Source organism: Zea mays, chromosome 6 (assembly GCF_902167145.1).
Source record: "Zea mays cultivar B73 chromosome 6, Zm-B73-REFERENCE-NAM-5.0, whole genome shotgun sequence".
NCBI classification, from domain to species: domain Eukaryota; kingdom Viridiplantae; phylum Streptophyta; class Magnoliopsida; order Poales; family Poaceae; genus Zea; species Zea mays.
The window spans coordinates 175,647,270-175,669,696 of record NC_050101.1 but is presented as its reverse complement, the minus strand read 5'-3'; the positions used below and the strand labels follow the sequence as shown (position 1 = coordinate 175,669,696).

The 22,427-nt window shown below is 48.9% G+C and overlaps 2 protein-coding genes across 2 annotated transcripts; one reads left to right on the top strand and one right to left on the bottom strand.

Annotated features, from left to right (window-relative positions):
* Nucleotides 1–5,367: 5,367 nt before the first annotated feature.
* On the top strand, nt 5,368–7,163 carry LOC103630724 (uncharacterized). Its single transcript, XM_008651771.4, has 2 exons — nt 5,368–6,787; nt 6,908–7,163. Exons 1-2 carry the CDS (start codon nt 6,643–6,645, stop codon nt 7,021–7,023), a joined length of 261 nt encoding a protein of 86 aa, XP_008649993.1. The 5' UTR covers nt 5,368–6,642; the 3' UTR covers nt 7,024–7,163.
* A 3,104-nt stretch (nt 7,164–10,267) lies between these two features.
* Nucleotides 10,268–12,930, bottom strand: LOC103630723 (Glyoxal oxidase). Its single transcript, XM_008651770.4, has 2 exons — nt 12,160–12,930; nt 10,268–12,016 (listed from the first exon to the last, which is right to left on the bottom strand). Exons 1-2 carry the CDS (start codon nt 12,685–12,687, stop codon nt 10,685–10,687), a joined length of 1,860 nt encoding a protein of 619 aa, XP_008649992.1. The 5' UTR covers nt 12,688–12,930; the 3' UTR covers nt 10,268–10,684.
* Nucleotides 12,931–22,427: the final 9,497 nt, after the last annotated feature.

The following is a 22,427-nucleotide window of genomic DNA, read 5'->3' as shown; positions in this document are numbered from 1 at the left end:
CGGTCATCTCGGCGTCATCATGAGGCGTTGGTGTCAGTGCGCTCACCCTCGGTGAGGGCCGTGCCGACTGAGGACCTGCGAGCGGAGCTCAACCGCAGGCGTGCGGGAGAGGACACTCCAGTATCTCTGGAGAGGTCTAATGACCTGCGGGCGGAACTCAACCGCAGGCATGCGGGTGAGGATGCTTGTGTCTCTCTGGAGAGGGCGCGTGAGCGCCGACAGAACGTCGAGGGTCACAACCTCGACTACGACTTCGCTGCGGTTGCACCGCAAACTCCAACGGGCGCCCGGATCCAGGCGGGTGTCCCATTGGCCGGCGTGGGTTGCGCCGCACTGGCGGATCATCTCCGTGCGGCGACCTGGCCATCCAAGTTCCGGCCACACCTACCGGAGAAGTACGACAGTACGTCAAATCCGTCAGAATTATTGTAGGTATACGTCACCGTCATTACGGCAGCAGGTGGAGACACTGCTGTAATGGCAACATACTTCCATGTAGCCTTGTCTGGGCCAGCCCAGACTTGGCTCATGAACCTCACCCCAGGATCGATCTACTCCTGGGAAGAGCTATGCGCGCGGTTCACAGCGAACTTCGCCAGCGCTTATCAACAGCATGGCGTGGAGGCTCACCTCCATGCAGTGAGGCAGGAACCCGGGGAAACTCTCTGGGCTTTCATCTCTCGCTTCACTAAGGTACGAGGGACTATACCCTGTATCACCGACGCTTCCATCATCACTGCTTTCCTCCAGGGAGTACGCGATGAGAAGATGCTGGAGAAGTTGGCCACGCATGACGTGGAAACTATCACCACGCTCTTTGTTCTGGCCGACAAGTGTGCCAGAGCTGTCGAGGGGCGTGCATGGCACTCGGCACCACAGACCGGAGTCGCCCAGACGGGTGGCTCGGGTGTCGTCACCCAAAATAGCAAAAAGAAGAAGAAGAACCGCGGCCACGAGAGGCCGTCGTCTGCTGCTCCGGTCGTTACAGCCGCGACTGGGGGCCGGAACGAGCGCAACAAGCGCCCACGGCCACAGGAAGGCAACAGCGGCTCATGCCCTTTGCACCCCAACAGTCGCCACAGTGCCACAGAGTGCCGCGAGATCATCAAGCTCGCGAAGCGCGTCAGCGAGCGGCGCGAGCAGACATCCAAGGATGGCTCCCCACCTCGTCACCGACCTGGCAAGGAGAGGGTCGACGACGACGATGTGGCCGCGGGGGAACGGGACCTCGCGTATCAGTCCCCCGAGCAGGTCCTCAAGGACATCCTCACTAGAGACTCCGACTCTGGTGATGATACCGACCGCCGCAAGAAGTTGTACGTGATGTACGACGGAAGCTGGGAGCTCACCTCCTGTAGGAACGTGAAGTCACTGCGCCGCGAGGTCCTGTCGACGACCCTAGGGGTCCCGAAGGCGGCCCCACACCAGCGGTGGCGGAGCACAACCATCTCCTTTGGGGCATCCGACTGCCCCGAGAACATGGCAAGGGTCGGCATACTGCCTCTCATCATCGCCCCTGTCATTGCCAACATCAAGCTGCATCATGTGCTGATCGACGGTGGGGCTGGACTGAATGTCATCAGCCACGCTGCGTTCAAGCAGCTACAAATCCCACCAGTTGGTCTAACAGACTCTAGAGTTGCTCAGTTGGTCTAACAAATTATTAGAGCGTGATTTTTGTCTAAAATCTTATTTTGTTAACACCATATCTAGATAAATAAAAATCCCACCATCCAAACTAATAGTTCACCCAGTTTAACAATAGTATACTTTTATTTCAAGGTGAACAACCTAAACATATCACACAAGCAAAACAAGGTATATACATGCAAACATGAATGGAATACAAATTGAGATAAAGAAATTACAGACTCTAGAGTTGCTCAGTTGGTCTAACAAATTATTAGAGCGCAATTCTTGTCTAAAATCTTATTTTGTTAACACCGGATCTAGATAAATAAAATCCCACCATCCAAACTAATAGTTCACCCAGTTTAACAATAGTATACTTTTATTTCAAGGTGAACAACCTAAACATATCACACACGCAAAACAAGGTATATACATGCAAACATGGATGGAATCCAAATTGAGATAAAGAAATTACAGACTCTAGAGTTGCTCAGGTGGTCTAACAAATGATTAGAGCACAATTCTTGTCTAAAGTCTTATTTTGTTAACACCAGATCCAGATAAAATAAAAATCCCACCATCCAAACTGATAGTGAACCCAGTTTAACAATAGTATACTTTTATTTCAAGGTGAACAACCTAAACATATCACACAAGCAAAACAAGGTATATACATGCAAACATGGATGTAATCCAAATTGAGATAAAGAAATTACAGACTCTAGAGTTGCTCAGGTGGTCTAACAAATGATTAGAGCATAATTCTTGTCTAAAGTCTTATTTTGTTAACACCAGATCCAGATAAAATAAAAATCCCACCATCCAAACTGATAGTGAACCCAGTTTAACAATATTATACTTTTATTTCAAGGTGAACAACCTAAACATATCACACAAGCAAAACAAGGTATATGCATGCAAACATGGATGGAATCCAAATTGAGATAGAGAAATTACAGACTCTAGAGTTGCTCAGGTGGTCTAACAAATGATTAGAGCACAATTCTTGTCTAAAGTCTTATTTTGTTAACACCAGATCCAGATAAAATAAAAATCACACCATCCAAACTGATAGTGAACCCAGTTTAACAATAGAATAATGTTATTTCAAGGTGAACAACCTAAACATATCACACAAGCAAAACAAGGTATATACGTGCAAATAGATATGGAATCCAAATTGAGATAAAGAAATTACAGACTCTAGAGTTGCTCAGTTGGTCTAACAAATTATTAGAGCGTGATTCTTGTCTAAAATCTTATTTTGTTAACACCGAATCTAGATAAATAAAAATCTCACCATCCAAACTGATAGTGAACCCAGTTTAACAATATTATACTTTTATTTCAAGGTGAACAACCTAAACATATCACACAAGCAAAACAAGGTATATGCATGCAAACATGGATGGAATCCAAATTGAGATAGAGAAATTACAGACTCTAGAGTTGCTCAGGTGGTCTAACAAATGATTAGAGCACAATTCTTGTCTAAAGTCTTATTTTGTTAACACCAGATCCAGATAAAATAAAAATCACACCATCCAAACTGATAGTGAACCCAGTTTAACAATAGAATAATGTTATTTCAAGGTGAACAACCTAAACATATCACACAAGCAAAACAAGGTATATACGTGCAAATAGATATGGAATCCAAATTGAGATAAAGAAATTACAGACTCTAGAGTTGCTCAGTTGGTCTAACAAATTATTAGAGCGTGATTCTTGTCTAAAATCTTATTTTGTTAACACCGAATCTAGATAAATAAAAATCTCACCATCCAAACTAATAGTTCACCCAGTTTAACAATAGAATAATGTTATTTCAAGGTGAACAACCTAAACATATCACACAAGCAAAACAAGGTATATACGTGCAAATAGATATGGAATCCAAATTGAGATAAAGAAATTACAGACTCTAGAGTTGCTCAGTTGGTCTAACAAATTATTAGAGCGTGATTCTTGTCTAAAATCTTATTTTGTTAACACCGAATCTAGATAAATAAAAATCTCACCATCCAAACTAATAGTTCACCCAGTTTAGCAATAGTATACTTTTATTTTAAGATGAACAACCTAAACATATCACACAAGCAAAACAAGGATGGAATCCAAATTGAGATAAAAAAAATTACACACTCTAGAGTTGCTGAGTTGGTCTAACAAATGATTAGAGCACGATTCTTGTCTAAAGTCTTATTTTGTTAACACCAGATCCGGATAAATAAAAATCCGACCATCCAAACTAATAGTTCGCCCAGTTTAGCAATACCATACTTTTATTTCAAGGTGAACAACCTAAACATATCACACAAGCAAAACAAGGTATATACGTGCAAACAGAGATGGAATCCAAATTGAGATAAAAAAAATTACACACTCTAGAGTTGCTGAGTTGGTCTAACAAATGATTAGAGCACGATTCTTGTCTAAAGTCTTATTTTGTTAACACCAGATCCGGATAAATAAAAATCCGACCATCCAAACTAATAGTTCACCCAGTTTAGCAATAGTATACTTTTTATTTTAAGGTGAACAACCTAAACATGTCACACATGTAAAAAAGGTATATACATGTAAATAGAGATGGAATCCAAATTGAGATAAAGAAAGTACAGACTCTAGAGTTGCTTAGTTGGTCTAACAAATGACTAGAGCACGATTCTTGTCAAAAATCTTAATTTGTTAACACCGGATCTAGATAAATAAAAATCACACAATCCAAACTAATAGTTCACCCAGTTTAGCATTAGTATACTTTTTATTTCAAGGTGAACAACCTAAACATGTCGCACAAGCAAAACAAGGTATATAAATGCAAATAGAGATGAAATCCAAATTGAGATTTGTACGCACCGCACCGCAACTAAACAGAGTTTAATGTGTGCTAGTAAGGTGGTTAACCCTATCTAACCCTAACGGCCCCATCTGCAACAGTCGTCCGTTGCCATGCCCATGCCTTGGACACACCGCACCGCAACCAGCACCTTCCGCCGGTCTCACGGCCACGCTGGTGGCAAAACCTCGCGGAGAGCGTAGCTCGACGCGTGACCGACGGGGATCGGAAAAGTCGATAACAAGGACCAGCAGCAACAAACCACACCTTGGCAGCCACGAAACGTACACGACGCACCAGCCGGTCGGCGCCGGTGGCCAGCCGTCCGTGAAGGCCAGAGCCACGCGCGCGGCGCGTCTCCGTTAGGCGTACGTGGCCACAGCCACGTTCCATCCAGAACACCCCCCCCCCCCCCCCCCCCCCCCCCCATCCCCGGCCCCCCTATCTAGAGCAGGAGACCACAACACGCTGCCGGCTAGTACGTCGGCTCTGGCCCGTGCCGTGCGACCGCCGGGCAGAGAAAGCCGACGCATCCGGCTTCCGGCCGCAGCATTGAATTGGGACCTGCTCCTGCTCGTCTCACGCACAACGCCGCCGCGCCGCAGTCCGCGGCAGCCCTTGCCTGTCACGCACGCACCAGCGCGGAGGGCACGGCACGGCACCGCACGCGCCGAGGCCCGTGGCGCGGCGTGGACTTGGGAACCACCGGCGCCGGCCGGGCGGGTGGGGACCTTCCAGCGCCGCGTCCGTCCGTCCGTCCGGGCCTGCGCCGCGACCCGCGAGTAACGCTCGCTGGCTTGTATTGTACCCCACCACCCGCCCATCAATTCCCGGCCGGCCCGGCGCCGGTACCAACACCACCACGTCGCCCGCCCCGTCGGTTTGCCTTTGCCTTTACCACTGCTGCCCCCGTTTTCCGGCGGGCCGGGCTGGCTGTACCTGTACGCGTCTCCGTGTCATCCTCCTCCGCGCCGGACTCTGCTGCTTTTGTGCCCCCAAGTTGCCATTGCCGCGGTTGCTGGCACTGGCAGACACGGATCCTGTACCTGGATCCGGCTGTCTTGGTCGAATCGCGCGATTAGTACCGGTTCGTACCACTCACTCCACCCATCTGCGGCGCCGGATACAACAGAAGTCATGCTCTCTCTCTCTCTCTCTCTCTCTCTCTCTCTCTCTCTGTGTGTGTGTGTGTGTGTGTGTGTTAGGAGCTAGCAGGCAGATCTCAGACGCCGCGCCGAGAACGCGTCGCGTGCCGTCGCAAACGAGGACTCCGTCTTTCGCCCCCCGCGGCGGCGCTCGCGTTGAACCGGCGCTCGTGACGTGACCCTGCTCGCACCGGCCGGCTAGCAACGCGCAGGGCACGGGCACGGGCACGACGCTGCCCGCTGGTGACGCTCCAGTTGGGGTGGGCAGGGGCTTCACGCCACTTGTGTTGCACCGTTCTCAGGTGCCAGCACACAGCACGGGTTTTGCACGGAACGGCGGAAGCGTTTCTCCGGTTTCCTGCCGCTGCTACGGCCAGCCTACGGGCAGGGCGGTTACCTTACCTAGGACGCACGGCCGGCCGGCCGGTGGAAACGCGTGGAGCACTCACTAGTAGTAGTACGTCGTTTCGCCGTAGGAGCCAGGGCAGCAAGGCGGCCGTGCGTGGTGGTCACTGGCTCATTGCTTGCGGCGGCATCGCCCGATGAATGTCGTAGCAGCACAGCACTCCCAGGTTTCACAAAGTTGTTTCGGTCCTCTTGGCGATACACAAGTTCCCATCACTCTGAATCTGAGGCTTCAAAATCACTCTCACAAGTCACGAGCCAGTGAAGCGAGCGAGCGAGCGAGAAGCCCTGGCCAGGCGTAACTGGTGGTCAGGGTTCCAGTCCAAAGTCGCCAGCGCTGACTCTGACTCCAGCATCTGACTCAAGCCAGCTCAGTAGCCAGTGAAGTCTTTAGACCGTCCACCACAACGCAGAAAAAGTCCAATCTGTTCGTGAGGCGCCCAATTATGCATGGGGGGCCAGTCAAAAGAAGAAGACGAAGAAACCAAGCACATCCAGGCACGTTTATAAAGGACAGTGTAAGCCTCGCTGGTCGTCATCGTCACTCGCGCCTCGGTGAGCTGCTTCAATTGAAGGCTGCACCGCTGCAGGCTACTCCTATATAGCTAGTCTGCAGAGATGCTTGGGAGGAGGAGGAGGACGAGAGGCGGCGCCTCGCCATCCAAGTCGCAGGAACCCACCAGCACCGGCGCGGCCGTCACTGCTGACGCCGGCCAGGGCGCGGCGACCGGCGCCTCGCAGTCGCAGCTCGTCACGCGGCTCGGTAGGCTTTATAACTGGAACTGCTCTGCCTTATTCACTCCTTGGCCCGCCTAATGACTAAAATGTTCAGTATAGAGCATACTTACTGACTGACTGATCCCCTGCGTCTCGCTCGCTGCAGATGAGCCTGCCACGACGAGGCTGCAACGCATGAGCCACAGGCTGAGCCTGCTCGAGCAGCACATGGAAACACTGGAGGCCGACGTTGCCAAGGCCAGCACGGACTCGTACGAGTAGAGTATTACTCCTAGGTAGCGATCTTTGCAGCCGAACAGCTTGTCACGCTCCAGTGTCGAATTCAGCATGGCTACTCCACCAGCCAGTGCTATCTATTGCTCGGGCGGCTAAGTATATAATTTTTAGAAGGATCATGGATACATTTGGTGTCCGCAGATAGTAATTGTTTATCTGTGGAGACTACGGGGCAACACAGACTTGCTTTGGGGCTGACTCGCCGGCGGCTTCCGAAACACGGAACGGATCGGGTGCTTGACGACGCGTTTGCGCCGTCTTAGGCCTTGTTCGTTTACGTCGGATTGCACTCGGAATCGTTCCAGTTAATCAAAGTTTATATAAATTAGAGAAGCAATCCGGCTAGGAATCGTTCCGACCTACGAATCCGACACAAACGAATAAAGCCTTAGGCTGTCGTATATTTTGAAGCTTGTTCCCCGAAAGTCAGACCTGCAACTGCAATGGGATGGGGTTCCAATTCCAACCCACAATGGAAAAGAAAAAGAAATAAGACCCTCCTTTTGTTCATCCATGAAAATATTTACCATTCGATTATTCAATAAACATCAGTAATCCCTGAGATGAGTATAGATCCGAAAGAAAGTGAAGAATCTTAAACACCACGGATGTGTCATATAAAACACTTAGAAGCAAGGTGCGTGATAATAATAAAAGCCAGCAATGAAGTGATAATATCCTCTAAGTAACATAGAAGATATATAAGAATATTGGTGATTTGGGCAATTGAATTATCCCATAAATGTCAAATGCAAGACTGTAATTTTTTAGTGGTACAGTCCAAATCTAGTGGCACAATCCAAATCCTGAAGATTTCTATAACATAAAATTTAAAAATCTGCTCAGAAAAAAATTATAAGTATTTAATCTTTAGTATAGGATTTGAGGCACTATCTAGAAGATATTGAATATTGTAACGTATTTACTTCAATAATTATTTATTTTGCATTACTAACGAGTGACCATTTATGCACGAATATATGGTACTACATATACCATTGATTAAGCACACATTTATGAAAAGTGTGGTTTGAACACGAAACTCAAAGTATGACTTTAGAGCATTCTGATTGAATGTACCTTGAATGTAAATCACTAAGGCCTTGTTCGTTTACGTCGGATTGCACCCGGAATTGTTCCACCTAATCAAAGTTTATATAAATTAGAGAAACAATCCGGCTAGAAATCGTTCCTACCCACCAATCCGATAGAAACGAACAAGGCCTAAGCAAGTAGATCATACTTACTAAAACGTTGAAGTACATGCATAGATCATGAAGATCAATATCTATTCATGAATAGAATATGCTAACTACATGACAAGAAGGTTAAATATACTTTCTCTCTATCAATTTTTACTGAAAGGTTTCTCACACAAGGCTTTTATTGTGACAACATGTGCAATACAATTACCGCATGATTGGTTACCCGCACCATCTTATCTTGGATCACCGCATGCATTGACTTTATTTAAGATTATGTTTGGTTACTTATATGTGGGAGTCACAGCCTGTATGAGTGGATGTAAAATAAGTCATTTTGATGCTATTAACCTGCATCCACTCATACGTTCAAAATTATTGTATCTGGCTGGCCAGGGTAGCTCCAAGTTGCACATGGACGCACAGGCATCCAATCAGATGGTTAATGAATGCAATGTACTTTTCTCTCCAAGAACCATATACGCTAAAATGAGTTCTATGGTAATCATCCGAGAGTGAGTGTTCTAAAACATATGGAGTCTATTTTAGAAGGTGAGAAGGAAGAATACTAATCCTAGTCCTAGTCCATTTGTACTCTTACCAAACTTTTAAGCCTTGGCAGGACTTTATTTTTATTACGTGGGAGCTTTATATTGTAATCATCTCTGTATTTTTCTTTCGTCTAATATGTTGATTACAAGAGCTAAAGAGGATAGAATCTAAACCGCTGGTGCGTTTTGGATCATTATTATTGTTTGTACCCTAAATATAGGGTACCCACTCCTGTTAGGTCAACATGAGGCCATGTGGCTGCTATAGCCATGAGGTCACCGAGAGGCTAGTCCAGATCTGGACTAACGACTACCATGAGAAACCACGGTCTAGCTTGGCCGGTGCCTGGGCCGCCATCACCACAAATCCCATAAACGGAGGAATCGGCGACTTCAACCATGGGCTTGGGTTCACGCGGGAGGAACCTGAATCTCTATAAGGGACCCATCGTATCCTTGGAGAAAGAGGTCCGAGGGACCCCACGACCCTAAAGAAAAAACACTCTCCAGGTGCGAGATCGGTTCTGGACCTCTAGAGTGGTTCCAGACCCTGCGTGTGCCATGCAGAACTCGAGCCACGAGAGGTCCGATAGTGCCACATGTCCAGACCAATATGGTTAGGGTCCATACCTCCACAAGGCATAATCCGGGCCCTTAGTCAGGGAGGGCCCAAGGGTACCACGTCGCCACACAACGCTGGGCTTGCTCCCTGCTCGGGCAAGGGCCCGATACAAGCACGTGACTTGGCATGCCCAACGTAAGCCGTTGGGCGGTGCATAACATAAGTCCCTATCATGGGGCCTGCAAGTATTAGGTGCGTGCGGGACACACACTTGCTCACGACAGTGGTAGGTGGCGTATTCCTCGTATTAAATATACGCGACGCCCCCAGTCTATATTGTATGGGGGTGCATTGTTAAGCACACGTTAACGAGGCAAGAGGATTAACCCTGTGCGTCGTTTGGACGTCCTTTCATTATGACTTCCACTGTTCTTCATGCTTTATTGAGACATAAAGAAACGGACGAAGGAGACTAGACGAGACGAAACCACCCACACCTACGCATGGCAACGTAACAGACTATGTCGCAACCTACACCAAAGACTACACCTGTGCTCCGATTAGACGAGATAGACGGATAGGATGCCAGGAGTCTGCATGATGACAAAAAAGGGATACATGCTCAGAAAGATCTAGCGTCGTCATCTCTATCCACCACTTTAGGTTCCATATTATAAACACTCATGGGCCCTCCTGTCGGGCCCTAGCTCCATTTAACGTGTAGAGGGAAAGTCAAAACACATCCAGACCCACGACACTCAACCTCTCAAGCAATACAAATCAAAATAAATGTAAGGTCTTGCGTTGTGCTCCGACGACTCGAACCACTCTAAATCTTTGTGTTTCTTAGTTCATCTACTCGGTCATGCAAACTCTTCGCTCTCTCAGATGACCAAGGCGGGTGCATACCGCAGGCCCTGGAGGATTTCCGGCTCCGACAATTACCATGAAGCAGCACAATTTGTCAATGGTCAATTTTGTCAAGCTTCTCAAGATCAGCGCCATACCTTCTAGTTTTTCGCCAATCCGTGCACTACGTATGTTCTGGCACTAGCGCACCAACGACGCAGCGTTTTGGGAAGCAAAACGAGACGAACAGCACGTCACATAGAGTGATCCAGCGGTGAACTGGCCAATCTGATCGATCCTATTTACATTCATCCATCCCTAGCAGGAAAACAAAACCAAAGAACGCAAAGACACACACACACACACAGACAGAGAGACAGAGAGAGAGAGAGAGAGAGAGAGAGAGAGAGAGTTAGGCTGGCTCTCCGCTTGTGTACACGATCCCGCAGCGACCCACACGGGTGGATGTGAGCTGATCGATCTCACCGGACCTTCACCCACGCACCCATGCTCGGCACGCCCTTCGCCACCACGAACAACAGGTAGTACCCTCGCGGCGCCAGCTCCGGCTTCCTCGGCGCGTCCACGGTCACCCTGTAGCTCCGGCCCTCCTCGACGAACGCGGTGACACGCAGGATCAGCAGCCGCTGGTTCATGGAGCAGCCGTGCGTGGTGAACGGCGGCGCGTACATGGTGGTCTTCACGTCGGCCTCTGCCACGGGCTCGGCGGGCACAGAGAATCGGAACGTGAGCGGGGAGCCGTACTGCATCCCCTCCGCGGGCAACGACGCCGCGTCCAACACCGGGCGGTTGCCGGCGGCCCCCTCGCCGAGGTACGGCGGGGAGAACCGCTCCACGCGCACCTCGGTGGGGAAGTCCACGCCGCTGAAGTTGTACGCCGCGTTCGTGTTGCCGCCGGCCACCAGCACCGTGGCGTCGGGCAGCACGGCGCTGGTGGAGTGGTACATGCGCGCGATGGTCGACGACGCCAGCGCCCGGAACCGCGGGCCCTGCGCCTTCCGCGGCGAGTACAGGACCGGGGTCAGCACCGGCTGCCGCCCGAAGCCCCAGCCGGAGCAGCCCTTGGCGGCGCCGCTCAGCAGCAGCAGGTCGCCGGTGGGGAGGATCAGCATGTCGCCCATGACGCGGCCCACGGGCATGTCCTCTTTCTCCCACCGCGCGTCGGGCCTGCCCAGGTTGATGCGGGCGCAGTCGCGGAGCGCCGGCAGGAACGTGTTGTTCTCGCCCTTCCTGAACGACTTCTTGGGCGCCCCGCCGCAGATGACCACCTCTGGCTCCGGGTCGCCAACGCTGGCGTTGCGGAGGTCGAGCGGGAGCAGCGTCGACATGGCCGACCCCGGGTAGTTACGGCTCCCGCCGTCGAGCTTGGGGAGCTCGCGCACGATCCTGCTGGACTTGTGGTCGAAGATCACGGACCGGTCGTTGGCGAAGAGGAAGAGGTTGCCGCTGGGGAGGAGGTTCACGAACGGGTACAGGTTGTTCTCCGCGTCGTCGGTGGTCTCGCGAAGGAGCGGCAGCCGGACGGCCTTATCGTTCGACTTCCCCGGCCACGGCACGTACTCGTAGCTGAAGGCGCGGCGCCCGCCGAACACGATGAACCGCCCGTCCGGGAGCACTACCTGCGTCGCGTACCATCTCCCCTCGGCGAAGCTGTTGGGTTGCTCCAGCCAGTCGCAGGTGTCGCACGGCCCGAGGGTCCTCACAACCTTCTCGCCGTCGAAGTAGCCGCCGGTCTGCACCAGGTTGCCGTCCGCGTCCAACGCGCCCGACGAGCACCAGGTGTCTGTCAAGATCTGCGCTTTGCATTGCACGCCATCAAAACCACGGTCGCGGTTGCATTGCATTGCATGCATGGGATGACTACGGTGGAGGAGATCGACGTGCCAGGCACAGGCAGGTAGGGACCGCCGCACCAGAGCCATGCAAGCTTAATAACCTTGAGAGGGCGGAGGCCGCCGGTGTTGTAGTCGAACTCCACGGAGTGCGCCCAGCAGTCCATGGTGCCCTCCTCCTTGGCGCGCGGGTCGATGCGGCAGTTGTCCTGGGGCAGCCGCATGAGTGACCGCCCGGTGGTGCTGGTGTCAAACATGACGGCCTTGCCGTGGCGCATGACGGCCATGTGCATGGCCGACACGCCAGAGTTCTCGCTGACGATGGTCCACGAACCGACTGGCCCGCCGTCTTTGTCGGCGGCGAGCACGATCGTGTCCTGCGCAGCCTTGCTGGCCGGTCCCCCGGGCGGCACCCTGGTGAGGCCCGTGGCGGCGCCCGGCGCGGCGCCCTTCTCCTCCTGCTCCGTCTGGGTGGGCGCCGTCTGCTCGTGCGTGCCCTCGAAGGCGTTCTGGAAGTAGTCGGTCTCGGGACGCGCGCGGAAGATGTTGAAGATCTCGAAGAACGCCTCACCGGAGGAGGCGAGGAGGAGGAGGGCCACGGCGAAGACCGCGGCGCGGGGTAGGGACCCCATTGCGGCGGCGGAGAGGTCCAAGAGCCGGTCTCCCCCTTCCCTCCGGCCTCCTCCTGTGACCGCTCCTCTAGTTGTTCTGGCGCCTAAATTTGGGTCGTCTTCGTCGCGCGAGCGCGCGCTCGCCGCCGGCGGTTCCTAGCTCCATTCGATGCGCATACCTGGCGCCTTTGCTCTGCCGGGTGCGCGATCTGCGCGGGAAGGCATGCACAGCGTCCGTTCAAATATAGCGAGTCCAAGTGGTCCACTCCAACCCATGCAAATGCAGGGTGCCTTTAAAGGGGACGCCGACGAAAATAACATAAGGTAAACAATCATGGCATTAAACCAAACTCATAATGACAAAAATGAAAATGCCAATTACTTGCATTATTATTAAGACAACCACATATAAAATTGTTGGTTTATTACAAAAATATGATCTTTTTCGAAGTAAACATTAGATCTGCTCAGTCATCACTATGAATATAAGCATTGTTGGCACCGATCTCGGCGCTAATCACTGTGAGATGAACTGCCTGGTGGTGCTCTACTGCTCTCTACGGAGGCACGAACGATCCACGGCCCTGGGCCGGCCGGTTTGCGATATGGGCGCGAGAGAGACTCCTTCTCTGCGTACATCCGGACGGTCCACACTTGTGGCTCGGACGGTCCGCGATGGCGCAGAGGATCGTCTTCTTCGCAGCAGACCTAGATCTCGCCTCCCGAGAGGGATCTTGTCGGGAAGAAGAGATCATAGGGTGTGCCTTGGCATCGGCAGGCCACCCAAGCTATATCTGGCCAACGTGGCACTGAAGAGAGGTGAAGATTCGAGGTAGAGGAAGGCTAAACTAAGGCTACTCCTAGTGCATAAGGTAAAAACGATAAGTATAGTTGAGTGAATCTATTATGGGGGTACAATTGGTCGTACCCCTTTATCTATATAAAGGGTGGAGATCTAAACCCGTTACAGGTCGATTTTTGAGTTAATACCGTAGGTTTTGCTAACAAATTCTGCTAGACATTCGGAACCCTAACTAAATCTGTGCACGCACGGACCGTCTGTGTCACCACCGCGAACCGTCCGGCCCCAGAGGTAGACGGTCCGCCAGTCCAATTTCGGTGTTCAACATATGCCCATTGTCTTTTAGTAGAGGTTGACAAACCAAAAGCATATGTACTGCCAGCACCCTTCGGGAAATAATAGATCTCACAAGTCACCTTGTTCCCGAAGTAAGAATTAAGCTCGATGCAAATCACTGGCATTTCAATCAAATAGAGTTCCAATGCCTAAAGGTCATTTCATATTGCATCTTTCTCGGCCATGACCATGAGACCATCAGATCAATAGATCAAAAGACATAGAATTGAGGTGCCCCCAGCCTGAATAGGCAAAGGGACTATGCATGTACCATGGGTTCGTCGTCGTATCGTTCCGCATTTGAACAGGATAATATATCGACGATGAGTAGGCGGATGAAAAGTATCCTGACATCACTGAATGAATAGGTGATGCTTGCTGCATCGCCTTTCAAGCCGTTTTATTTAGCTGTTTTGTTTTAGCGGGTGGCAGGGTTTCTTTATTGATCGATCGCGTAGAATGACCTTCTTGCTAGCATATTTGGAGACCACTTGATCAAAAGTAGGGCTGAATTTGTGTAAGGCCCAAAATCTGTATAAAAAAATTTATTAATAATAAAATAAATACATGAAGAAATAAAATATTAAAGTCAAATATCTCTAATTATCCTTGAGTGTTAACAATTGAGAACTGAATTTTGAAAACCAAGAAATATTTTAGAAAAGAAGCAATATAAAGTTTTCTATTCAACTAAAAGATTATGCATATTATCAAATGATGCATCATAAGCCATCATTTACATGAATATCTAATTTTGAAGTAATTTTTACTTCTCATTCCACATTCAAAATACTAATCCTCTAAATAGAAAGAAAACCATGTGAGAGAGCTTCATATTTCAAACATTTATAGAACAAGTTAATTAGAATAAATATATACTTAATGCATCATGTTGGAGTTTATTGGAATGTGCATTAAATAATAACATTAGTACCAATAAAAAAATATAATAATGATTGAGATTTGAATTAGACCCCAAATTGAAATTTGGAATTTAAAATAGAGGGAGAAAACAGAAAAGAAAAGAAAAAAAGGGAAAAAACCTGCCTGGGCCTTGGTTCCCCCTTTCGGCCCATCTGAAGAAACCACTCGCGCGGCCCACGATGCCACTCATCGCACGACCGCGCTTCCCAACCGGCTTACAGGCGGGCCCGGCATGCCAGTCTCAACCGAGCGCGCTTGCTGAAGCTCGGTCGCTGCCTGGTGGCCCCGGGTCATCAGCGCCGTCATCTTCATCCCAACGAACATGCGAGCACCGCGGTGCCAAACTCGGCCGGGGCCAAATTCCGCGTCCCGGGATTGTCGCTCGACCGGTATTTCTCATGCCTGGGTATATAGCTCGTTACCGTCTACCTGCCTCCCTCAAACCGCACCATCAGGCCGGACCACCATTGTCGGGCAGCTGGGAGAGAGCGCCGCCGCACGGGGCAAGTCTTCCCCTTCGCCGATCTGGGCGAGTTGTCGGGCCGTGGAGCACTGCGGGTTCGCGGTGAATCCGTCCGTGGTCTCGGCGGGGCAAATCAAGGCTCCGTGCGTGAGGAATTGCTCATCGGCGTATCACCGGCGACGGAAAACCGCACCACCGCGTGGGCAGTGAAGCCATCGCCCCGATTCAAGGTAAAGCTACTCCCATCTTCCTTGGTTCTCTCTCCGCTACGCGTAGCATCGTTGAGTTCGAAGTTTTAGGCGCTGGTGTGCGGGTTTGGTGCTCCCCAGTCATGGCGCCGCCGCGCCGTGCGAGTCCTCCGCCGCGCTCTGGATGCTGTGGCGCCGCGGGATATCTCAGGGGAAGGGGATGAGCGCCTGCCGTCGATCTAAGATGAATGGCCAGGATCATATGCAGTGTACCGGTTCGTGGGAATTCAATCAATTCATCGTGGCCATTGATCGGTCGATCGACGATCGGCGATTGATCTGGTTCTCTTCTAATCCGGAGCGATGATCTCTGATCGGACGGTGCTAGGCGCGTACCGGTTCGATGTGTGGGTGATCTAATCTGGACCGTTTAAATGTAATCTGCCGGCCCATAGTGCAGCGTACCCCTTCACGATAGCCTTTTTACTAAAGAGTCCCTTGAGAGCACCTAGAGGGGGGGTGAATAGGTGATCCTGTAAAACTTAAACTTATAGCCACAAAAACTTGGTTAATTGTTAGCACAGTTAATGCCAAGTGGCTAGAGTGAAGATTTTGCACACAACGATAATCACAAGAAGTTCAACACAGAGAAGACGCAGTGATTTATCCCGTGGTTCGGCCAAGTACAAAAACTTGCCTACTCCACGTTGTGGCGTCCCAACGGACGAGAGTTGCACTCAACTCCTCTCAAGTGATCCAATGATCAACTTGAATACCACAGTGTTATGCTTTTCTTCTCAATATCCCGTTTGCGAGGAATCTCCACAACTTTGGAGCCTCTCGCCCTTACACTTGAGATTCACAAAGAAATACGGAGTAAGGAGGGAACTAGCAGCGCACACAAGACTCAAAATCAGAGCAACAACACGCACACAAGTCGCAACAAGAGCTCGCAACACAACTCAATGAGTTCACAACTCAACAAGAGCTCTAGATGCTATCACAATGAATCAAATGCGTGGAATCGATGTCTTGGTGCTTAGGAATGTTGTAGGAATGCTTGGTGTACTCCTCCATGTGCCTAGGGGTCCCTTTTATAGCCCCAAGGCAGCTAGGAGCCGTTGAGAACAAATCTGGAAGGCCATCCTTGCCTTCTGTCGTTGGGCGCACCGGATAGTCCGGTGCACACCGGACACTGTCCGGTGCCCGATTTCTTTCCTTAACAGGCGCAGCCGACCGTTGCCGACCGTTGCAGATCTAGTGCACCGGACAGTCCGGTGCACACCGGACAGTCCGGTGCCTCCTTCCGACCGTTGGCCAGACCACGTGTCGCGCGCAGATTCCGCGGCCGACCGTTGGCTCGGCCGACCGTTGGCTCACCGGACAGTCCGGTGCACACCGGACAGTCCGGTGCACACCGGACAGTCCGGTGAATTTTAGCCGTACGCCGTCGGCAAATTCCCGAGAGCGGCGTCTTCAGGTCGAGGCAGCCTGGCGCACCGGACACTGTCCGGTGCACCACCGGACAGTCCGGTGCCCCAGACCGAAACAGCATGTTGGCTGTACACAGCCAACATTCTTCTTTTCTTCTTCTCTCTGTTTCTAACACTTAGACAAATATATTAGTACTCAAAACCAATGTACTAAGGCTTAGAAACATACCTTTACTCATGATTTGCACTTTGTTCATCCATGGGCATAATTTCACATTTAAGCACTTGTGTTGACACTCAATCACCAAAATACTTAGAAATGGCCCAAGGGCACATTTCCCTTTCAATCTCCCCCTTTTTGGTGATTTATGCCAACACAACATAAAGCAACTATAACAAGTGCAATATCACTTCAAATAAAACAAATTTGAGTTTTATTCAATTTTGGCATATATGGATCATCCTTTGCCACCACTTGGTTTGTTTTTGTAAATCGAACTCAAATCTCTATCTCTAAGTCAAACACACATGTTGAAGCATAAAGAGAGTTATTCCAAAAGAGATTGATCAAATATTTCAAAAACTCCCCCTTTTTCTCCATAATTACTACTTCTCCCCACAAGAAGCCCCAACTTTTCACAAAAGAGACAATAAGAGTTTTGACAAAACAAAAGCTCTACTACTATTTTCAAATCTCTCAAGTGGTAGCTGATCCATTTATTGCTTTGGCCTTTATTTTCTCCCCCTTTGGCATCAAGCACCAAAACGGGATTAATCTTGGCCCTTTAACCCCATTGCCTCACCAAAATCTTCAATTAAGATCAAATGGCAATAAGAGTTTATGAGATGGACTTGGAATAAGTTACCCTCTTATCGGAGTGCAGTGGAAGTCTTTCATGGTCCAAGTCCACCTTTTCCCTTTCAATTCTCCTTTGAGACTAAGTCAAGCAAACTCAAGCATATGGTTAGTCTCACAGGGTCAAGTTGTAACACAGCTCCCCCTAAACATGTGCATCACTTTGCAATGGACTTGTGAGGTCCAGGGAGTGTTTGTACAACTTGAGCACCACAATAAGCAACAAAATACAGAATGAACATGATCAAAGGCATAAACACATGTATGCTACAATTTAATCCAAGTTCCGCGAATCTAAGACATTTAGCTCACTACGCAGCCTGCAAAAGGTCTTCTCATCTAGAGGCTTGGTAAAGATATCGGCTAGCTGGTTCTCGGTGCTAACATGAAACACTTCGATATCTCCCTTTTGCTGGTGGTCTCTCAAAAAGTGATGCCGGATGTCTATGTGCTTTGTGCGGCTGTGTTCAACAGGATTTTCCGCCATGCGGATAGCACTCTCATTATCACATAGGAGTGGGACTTTGCTCATATTGTAGCCAAAGTCCCGGAGGGTTTGCCTCATCCAAAGTAGTTGCGCGCAACACTGTCCTGCGGCAACGTACTCGGCCTCAGCGGTGGATAGGGCAACGGAGGTTTGTTTCTTAGAATTCCATGACACCAGGGACCTTCCTAAGAATTGGCACGTCCCCGATGTGCTTTTCCTATCGACCTTACATCCAGCATAGTCGGAATCTGAGTATCCAACCAAGTCAAAGGTAGACCCCTTTGGATACCAGAGCCCGAAGCAAGGCGTAGCAACTAAATATCTCAAAATTCGCTTCACCGCCACTAAGTGACACTCCTTAGGATCGGATTGAAATCTAGCACACATGCATACGCTAAGCATAATATCCGGTCTACTAGCACATAAGTAAAGTAATGAACCTATCATGGACCGGTATGCTTTTTGATCAACGGACTTACCTCCTTTGTTGAGGTCGGTGTGTCCGTCGGTTCCCATCGGAGTCTTTGCGGGCTTGGCTTCCTTCATCCCAAACCGCTTTAGCAGATCTTGCGTGTACTTCGTTTGGGAGATGAAGGTGCCGTCATTGAGTTGCTTCACTTGGAACCCAAGGAAGTAGTTCAACTCGCCCATCATCGACATCTCGAATTTCTGCGTCATCACCCTGCTAAACTCTTCACAAGACTTTTGGTTAGTAGAACCAAATATTATGTCATCGACATAAATTTGGCACACAAACAAATCACCATCACATGTCTTTGTGAAAAGAGTTGGATCGGCTTTCCCAACCTTGAAAGCATTAACAATTAGAAAGTCTCTAAGGCATTCATACCATGCTCTTGGGGCTTGCTTAAGTCCATAGAGCGCCTTAGAGAGCTTACACACATGGTCGGGGTACCGTTCATCCTCGAAGCCAGGGGGTTGCTCCACGTACACCTCCTCCTTGATTGGCCCGTTGAGGAAAGAGCTCTTCACATCCATTTGGTACAACCTGAAAGAATGATGAGCGGCATATGCTAGCAAGATACGAATTGATTCTAGCCTAGCCACAGGAGCAAAAGTCTCCTCGAAATCCAAACCTGCGACTTGGGCATAACCTTTTGCCACAAGTCGAGCCTTGTTTCTCGTCACCACCCCGTGCTCGTCTTGTTTGTTGCGGAACACCCACTTGGTTCCCACAACATTTTGCTTCGGACGAGGCACCAGTGTCCAAACTTCATTCCTCTTGAAGTTGTTGAGCTCCTCCTGCATGGCCAACACCCAGTCCGGATCTAGCAAGGCCTCCTCTACCCTGAAAGGCTCAATAGAAGAGACAAAGGAGTAATGCTCACAAAAATTAACTAATCGAGATCGAGTAGTTACACCCTTGCTAATGTCACCCAGAATTTGGTCGACGGGATGATCCCTTTGAATCATCGCTCGAACTTGGGTTGGAGGTGCCGGTTGCGCTTCTTCCTCCATCACATGATCATCTTGTGCTCCCCCTTGATCACACGCCTCCACTTGATGTACCTGTTCGTCATCTTGGGTTGGGGGATGCACCATGGTTGAGGAAGAAGGTTGATCTTGCTCCAAGTGTTCCTGTGGTCGCACATCACCAATCGCCATGGTGCGCATAGCGGCCGTTGGAACATCTTCTTCATCTACATCATCAAGATCAATAACTTGCTCTCTTGGAGAGCCATTAGTCTCATCAAATACAACGTCGCTAGAGACTTCAACCAAACCCGATGATTTGTTGAAGACTCTATACGCCTTTGTATTTGAGTCATAACCTAATAAAAACCCTTCTACTGCTTTGGGAGCAAACTTAGAATTTCTACCTTTCTTCACTAGAATGTAGCATTTGCTCCCAAATACACGAAAGTAAGATACATTGGGTTTGTTACCGGTTAGCAGCTCATACGAAGTCTTCTTGAGGAGGCGGTGAAGATAGACCCTGTTGATGGCGTGGCAAGCCGTGTTCACGGCTTCCGTCCAAAAGCACTCGGGGGTCTTGTACTCTCCTAGCATCGTCCTCGCCATATCGATGAGCGTCCTGTTCTTCCTCTCTACCACACCATTTTGCTGTGGTGTGTAGGGAGCGGAGAACTCGTGCTTGATCCCTTCCTCCTCAAGGAACTCCTCCACTTGAAGGTTCTTGAACTCGGACCCGTTGTCGCTCCTTATCTTTTTCACCTTGAGCTCAAACTCATTTTGAGCTCTCCTGAGGAAGCGCTTGAGGGTCCCTTGGGTTTCAGACTTATCCTGCAAAAAGAACACCCAAGTGAAGCGGGAAAAGTCATCAACAATAACTAGACCATACTTACTCCCTCCTATGCTCAGATAGGCGACGGGTCCGAAGAGGTCCATATGCAGCAGCTCCAGGGGTCTTGAAGTGGTCATCACATTCTTGCTGTGATGCGCTCCTCCCACTTGTTTACCTGCTTGACAAGCTGCACAAGGTCTATCTTTTTCGAATTGAACGTTAGTCAAACCTATCACGTGTTCTCCCTTTAGAAGCTTGTGAAGGTTCTTCATCCCCACATGTGCTAAGCGGCGATGCCACAGCCAGCCCATGCTAGTCTTAGCTATTAAGCATGCATCTAGACCGGCCTCTTCTTTTGCAAAATCAACTAAATAAAGTTTGCCGTCTAATACACCCTTAAAAGCTAGTGAACCATCACTTCTTCTAAAGACAGACACATCTACATTTGTAAATAGACAGTTATACCCCATGTTGCATAATTGACTAACAGATAGCAAATTATATCCAAGAGACTCTACTAAAAACACATTAGAGATAGAGTGCTCATTAGAAATTGCAATTTTGCCTAACCCTTTTACCTTGCCTTGATTCCCATCACCGAATATAATTGAATCTTGGGAATCCTTATTCTTGACGTAGGAGGTGAACATCTTCTTCTCCCCCGTCATATGGTTTGTGCATCCGCTATCAATAATCCAGCTTGAACCCCCGGATGCATAAACCTGCAAGGCAAATTTAGGCTTGGGTCTTAGGTACCCAACTCATGTTGGGTCCTACAAGGTTAGTGCAAATATCCTTAGGGACCCAAATGCAAGTTTTGTCTCCCTTGCATTTTGCCCCTAACTTCCTAGCAACAATTTTCTTATCCTTTCTACAAATGGCAAAGGAAGCATTTAAAGCACAATAAATTGTAGAAGGTTCATTCACTACTTTCCTAGGAGCATAAATAATATTCTTTCTATACATAGAATTTTTCCTAGACATATTTCTACCATGCATAAAGGAAGAACTAGAAGCAAACATGGCATGAGAGTTAAAATCATCATATGCATTATAACTCCTATAAGCATTTCTAGTTTGTCTCCTATCATGATACAAAAAGGCATGGTTCTTTTTAGCACTACTTGCCATAGGGGCCTTCCCTTTCTCCTTGGCGGAGATGGGAGCCTTATGGCTTGTTAAGTTCTTGGCTTCCCTTTTGAAGCCAAGCCCATCCTTAATTGAGGGGTGTCTACCAACCGTGTAGGCATCCCTAGCAAATTTTAGTTTCTCAAAATCATTTTTGCTAGTCTTAAGTTGGGCATTAAGACTAGCTACTTCTTCATTTAATTTAGAAATGCAAGCTAGGTGTTCACTATAAGCATCAATGTTAATATCTTTACACCTAGTGCATGCTACTACATTTTCTACACAAGAGGTAGATTTACTAGCAATCTCTAACTTAGCATTTAAATCATCATTAATGCTCTTTAATTTAGAAATTGTCTCATGGCAAGAAGATAATTCACAAGAAAGCATTTCATTTCTTTTAACTTCTAGAGCATGAGATCGTTGAGCTTCTACAAATTTATCATGCTCTTCATACAATAAATCCTCTTGTTTCTCTAAGAGTTTATCCTTCTCATTCAATGCATCAATCAATTCATTGATTTTATCAATTTTATTTCTATACAATCCCTTGAACAAACTAGAATAGTCTATGTCATCATCATCACTCGACTCATCACTAGAAGAATCATAAGTACTAGCGTTACGAGTGATTACCTTCTTTTCCCTTGCCATAAGGCAAGTGTGATGCTCGTTTGGGAAGAGGGATGACTTGTTGAAGGCGGTAGCGGCGAGTCCTTCGTTGTCGGAGTCGGACGAGGAGCAATCCGAGTCCCACTCCTTGCCTAGATGTGCCTCGCCCTTTGCCTTCTTGTAATTCTTCTTCTTTTCCCTCTTGTTTCCCTGTTCCTGGTCACTATCATTATCGGGGCAGTTAGCGATAAAATGACCAATCTTAC

Bases quoted from the DNA above. Each gene is read 5' to 3' on its own strand.
- LOC103630724 (XM_008651771.4), top strand. From the start codon at position 6,643: ATGCTTGGGAGGAGGAGGAGGACGAGAGGCGGCGCCTCGCCATCCAAG. The intron at 6,788-6,907 runs GTAGGCTTTATA...CGCTCGCTGCAG, and splicing joins GCAGCTCGTCACGCGGCTCG to ATGAGCCTGCCACGACGAGG.
- LOC103630723 (XM_008651770.4), bottom strand. From the start codon at position 12,687: ATGGGGTCCCTACCCCGCGCCGCGGTCTTCGCCGTGGCCCTCCTCCTC. The intron at 12,017-12,159 runs GTTATTAAGCTT...TGCAAAGCGCAG, and splicing joins GCGGCCTCCGCCCTCTCAAG to ATCTTGACAGACACCTGGTG.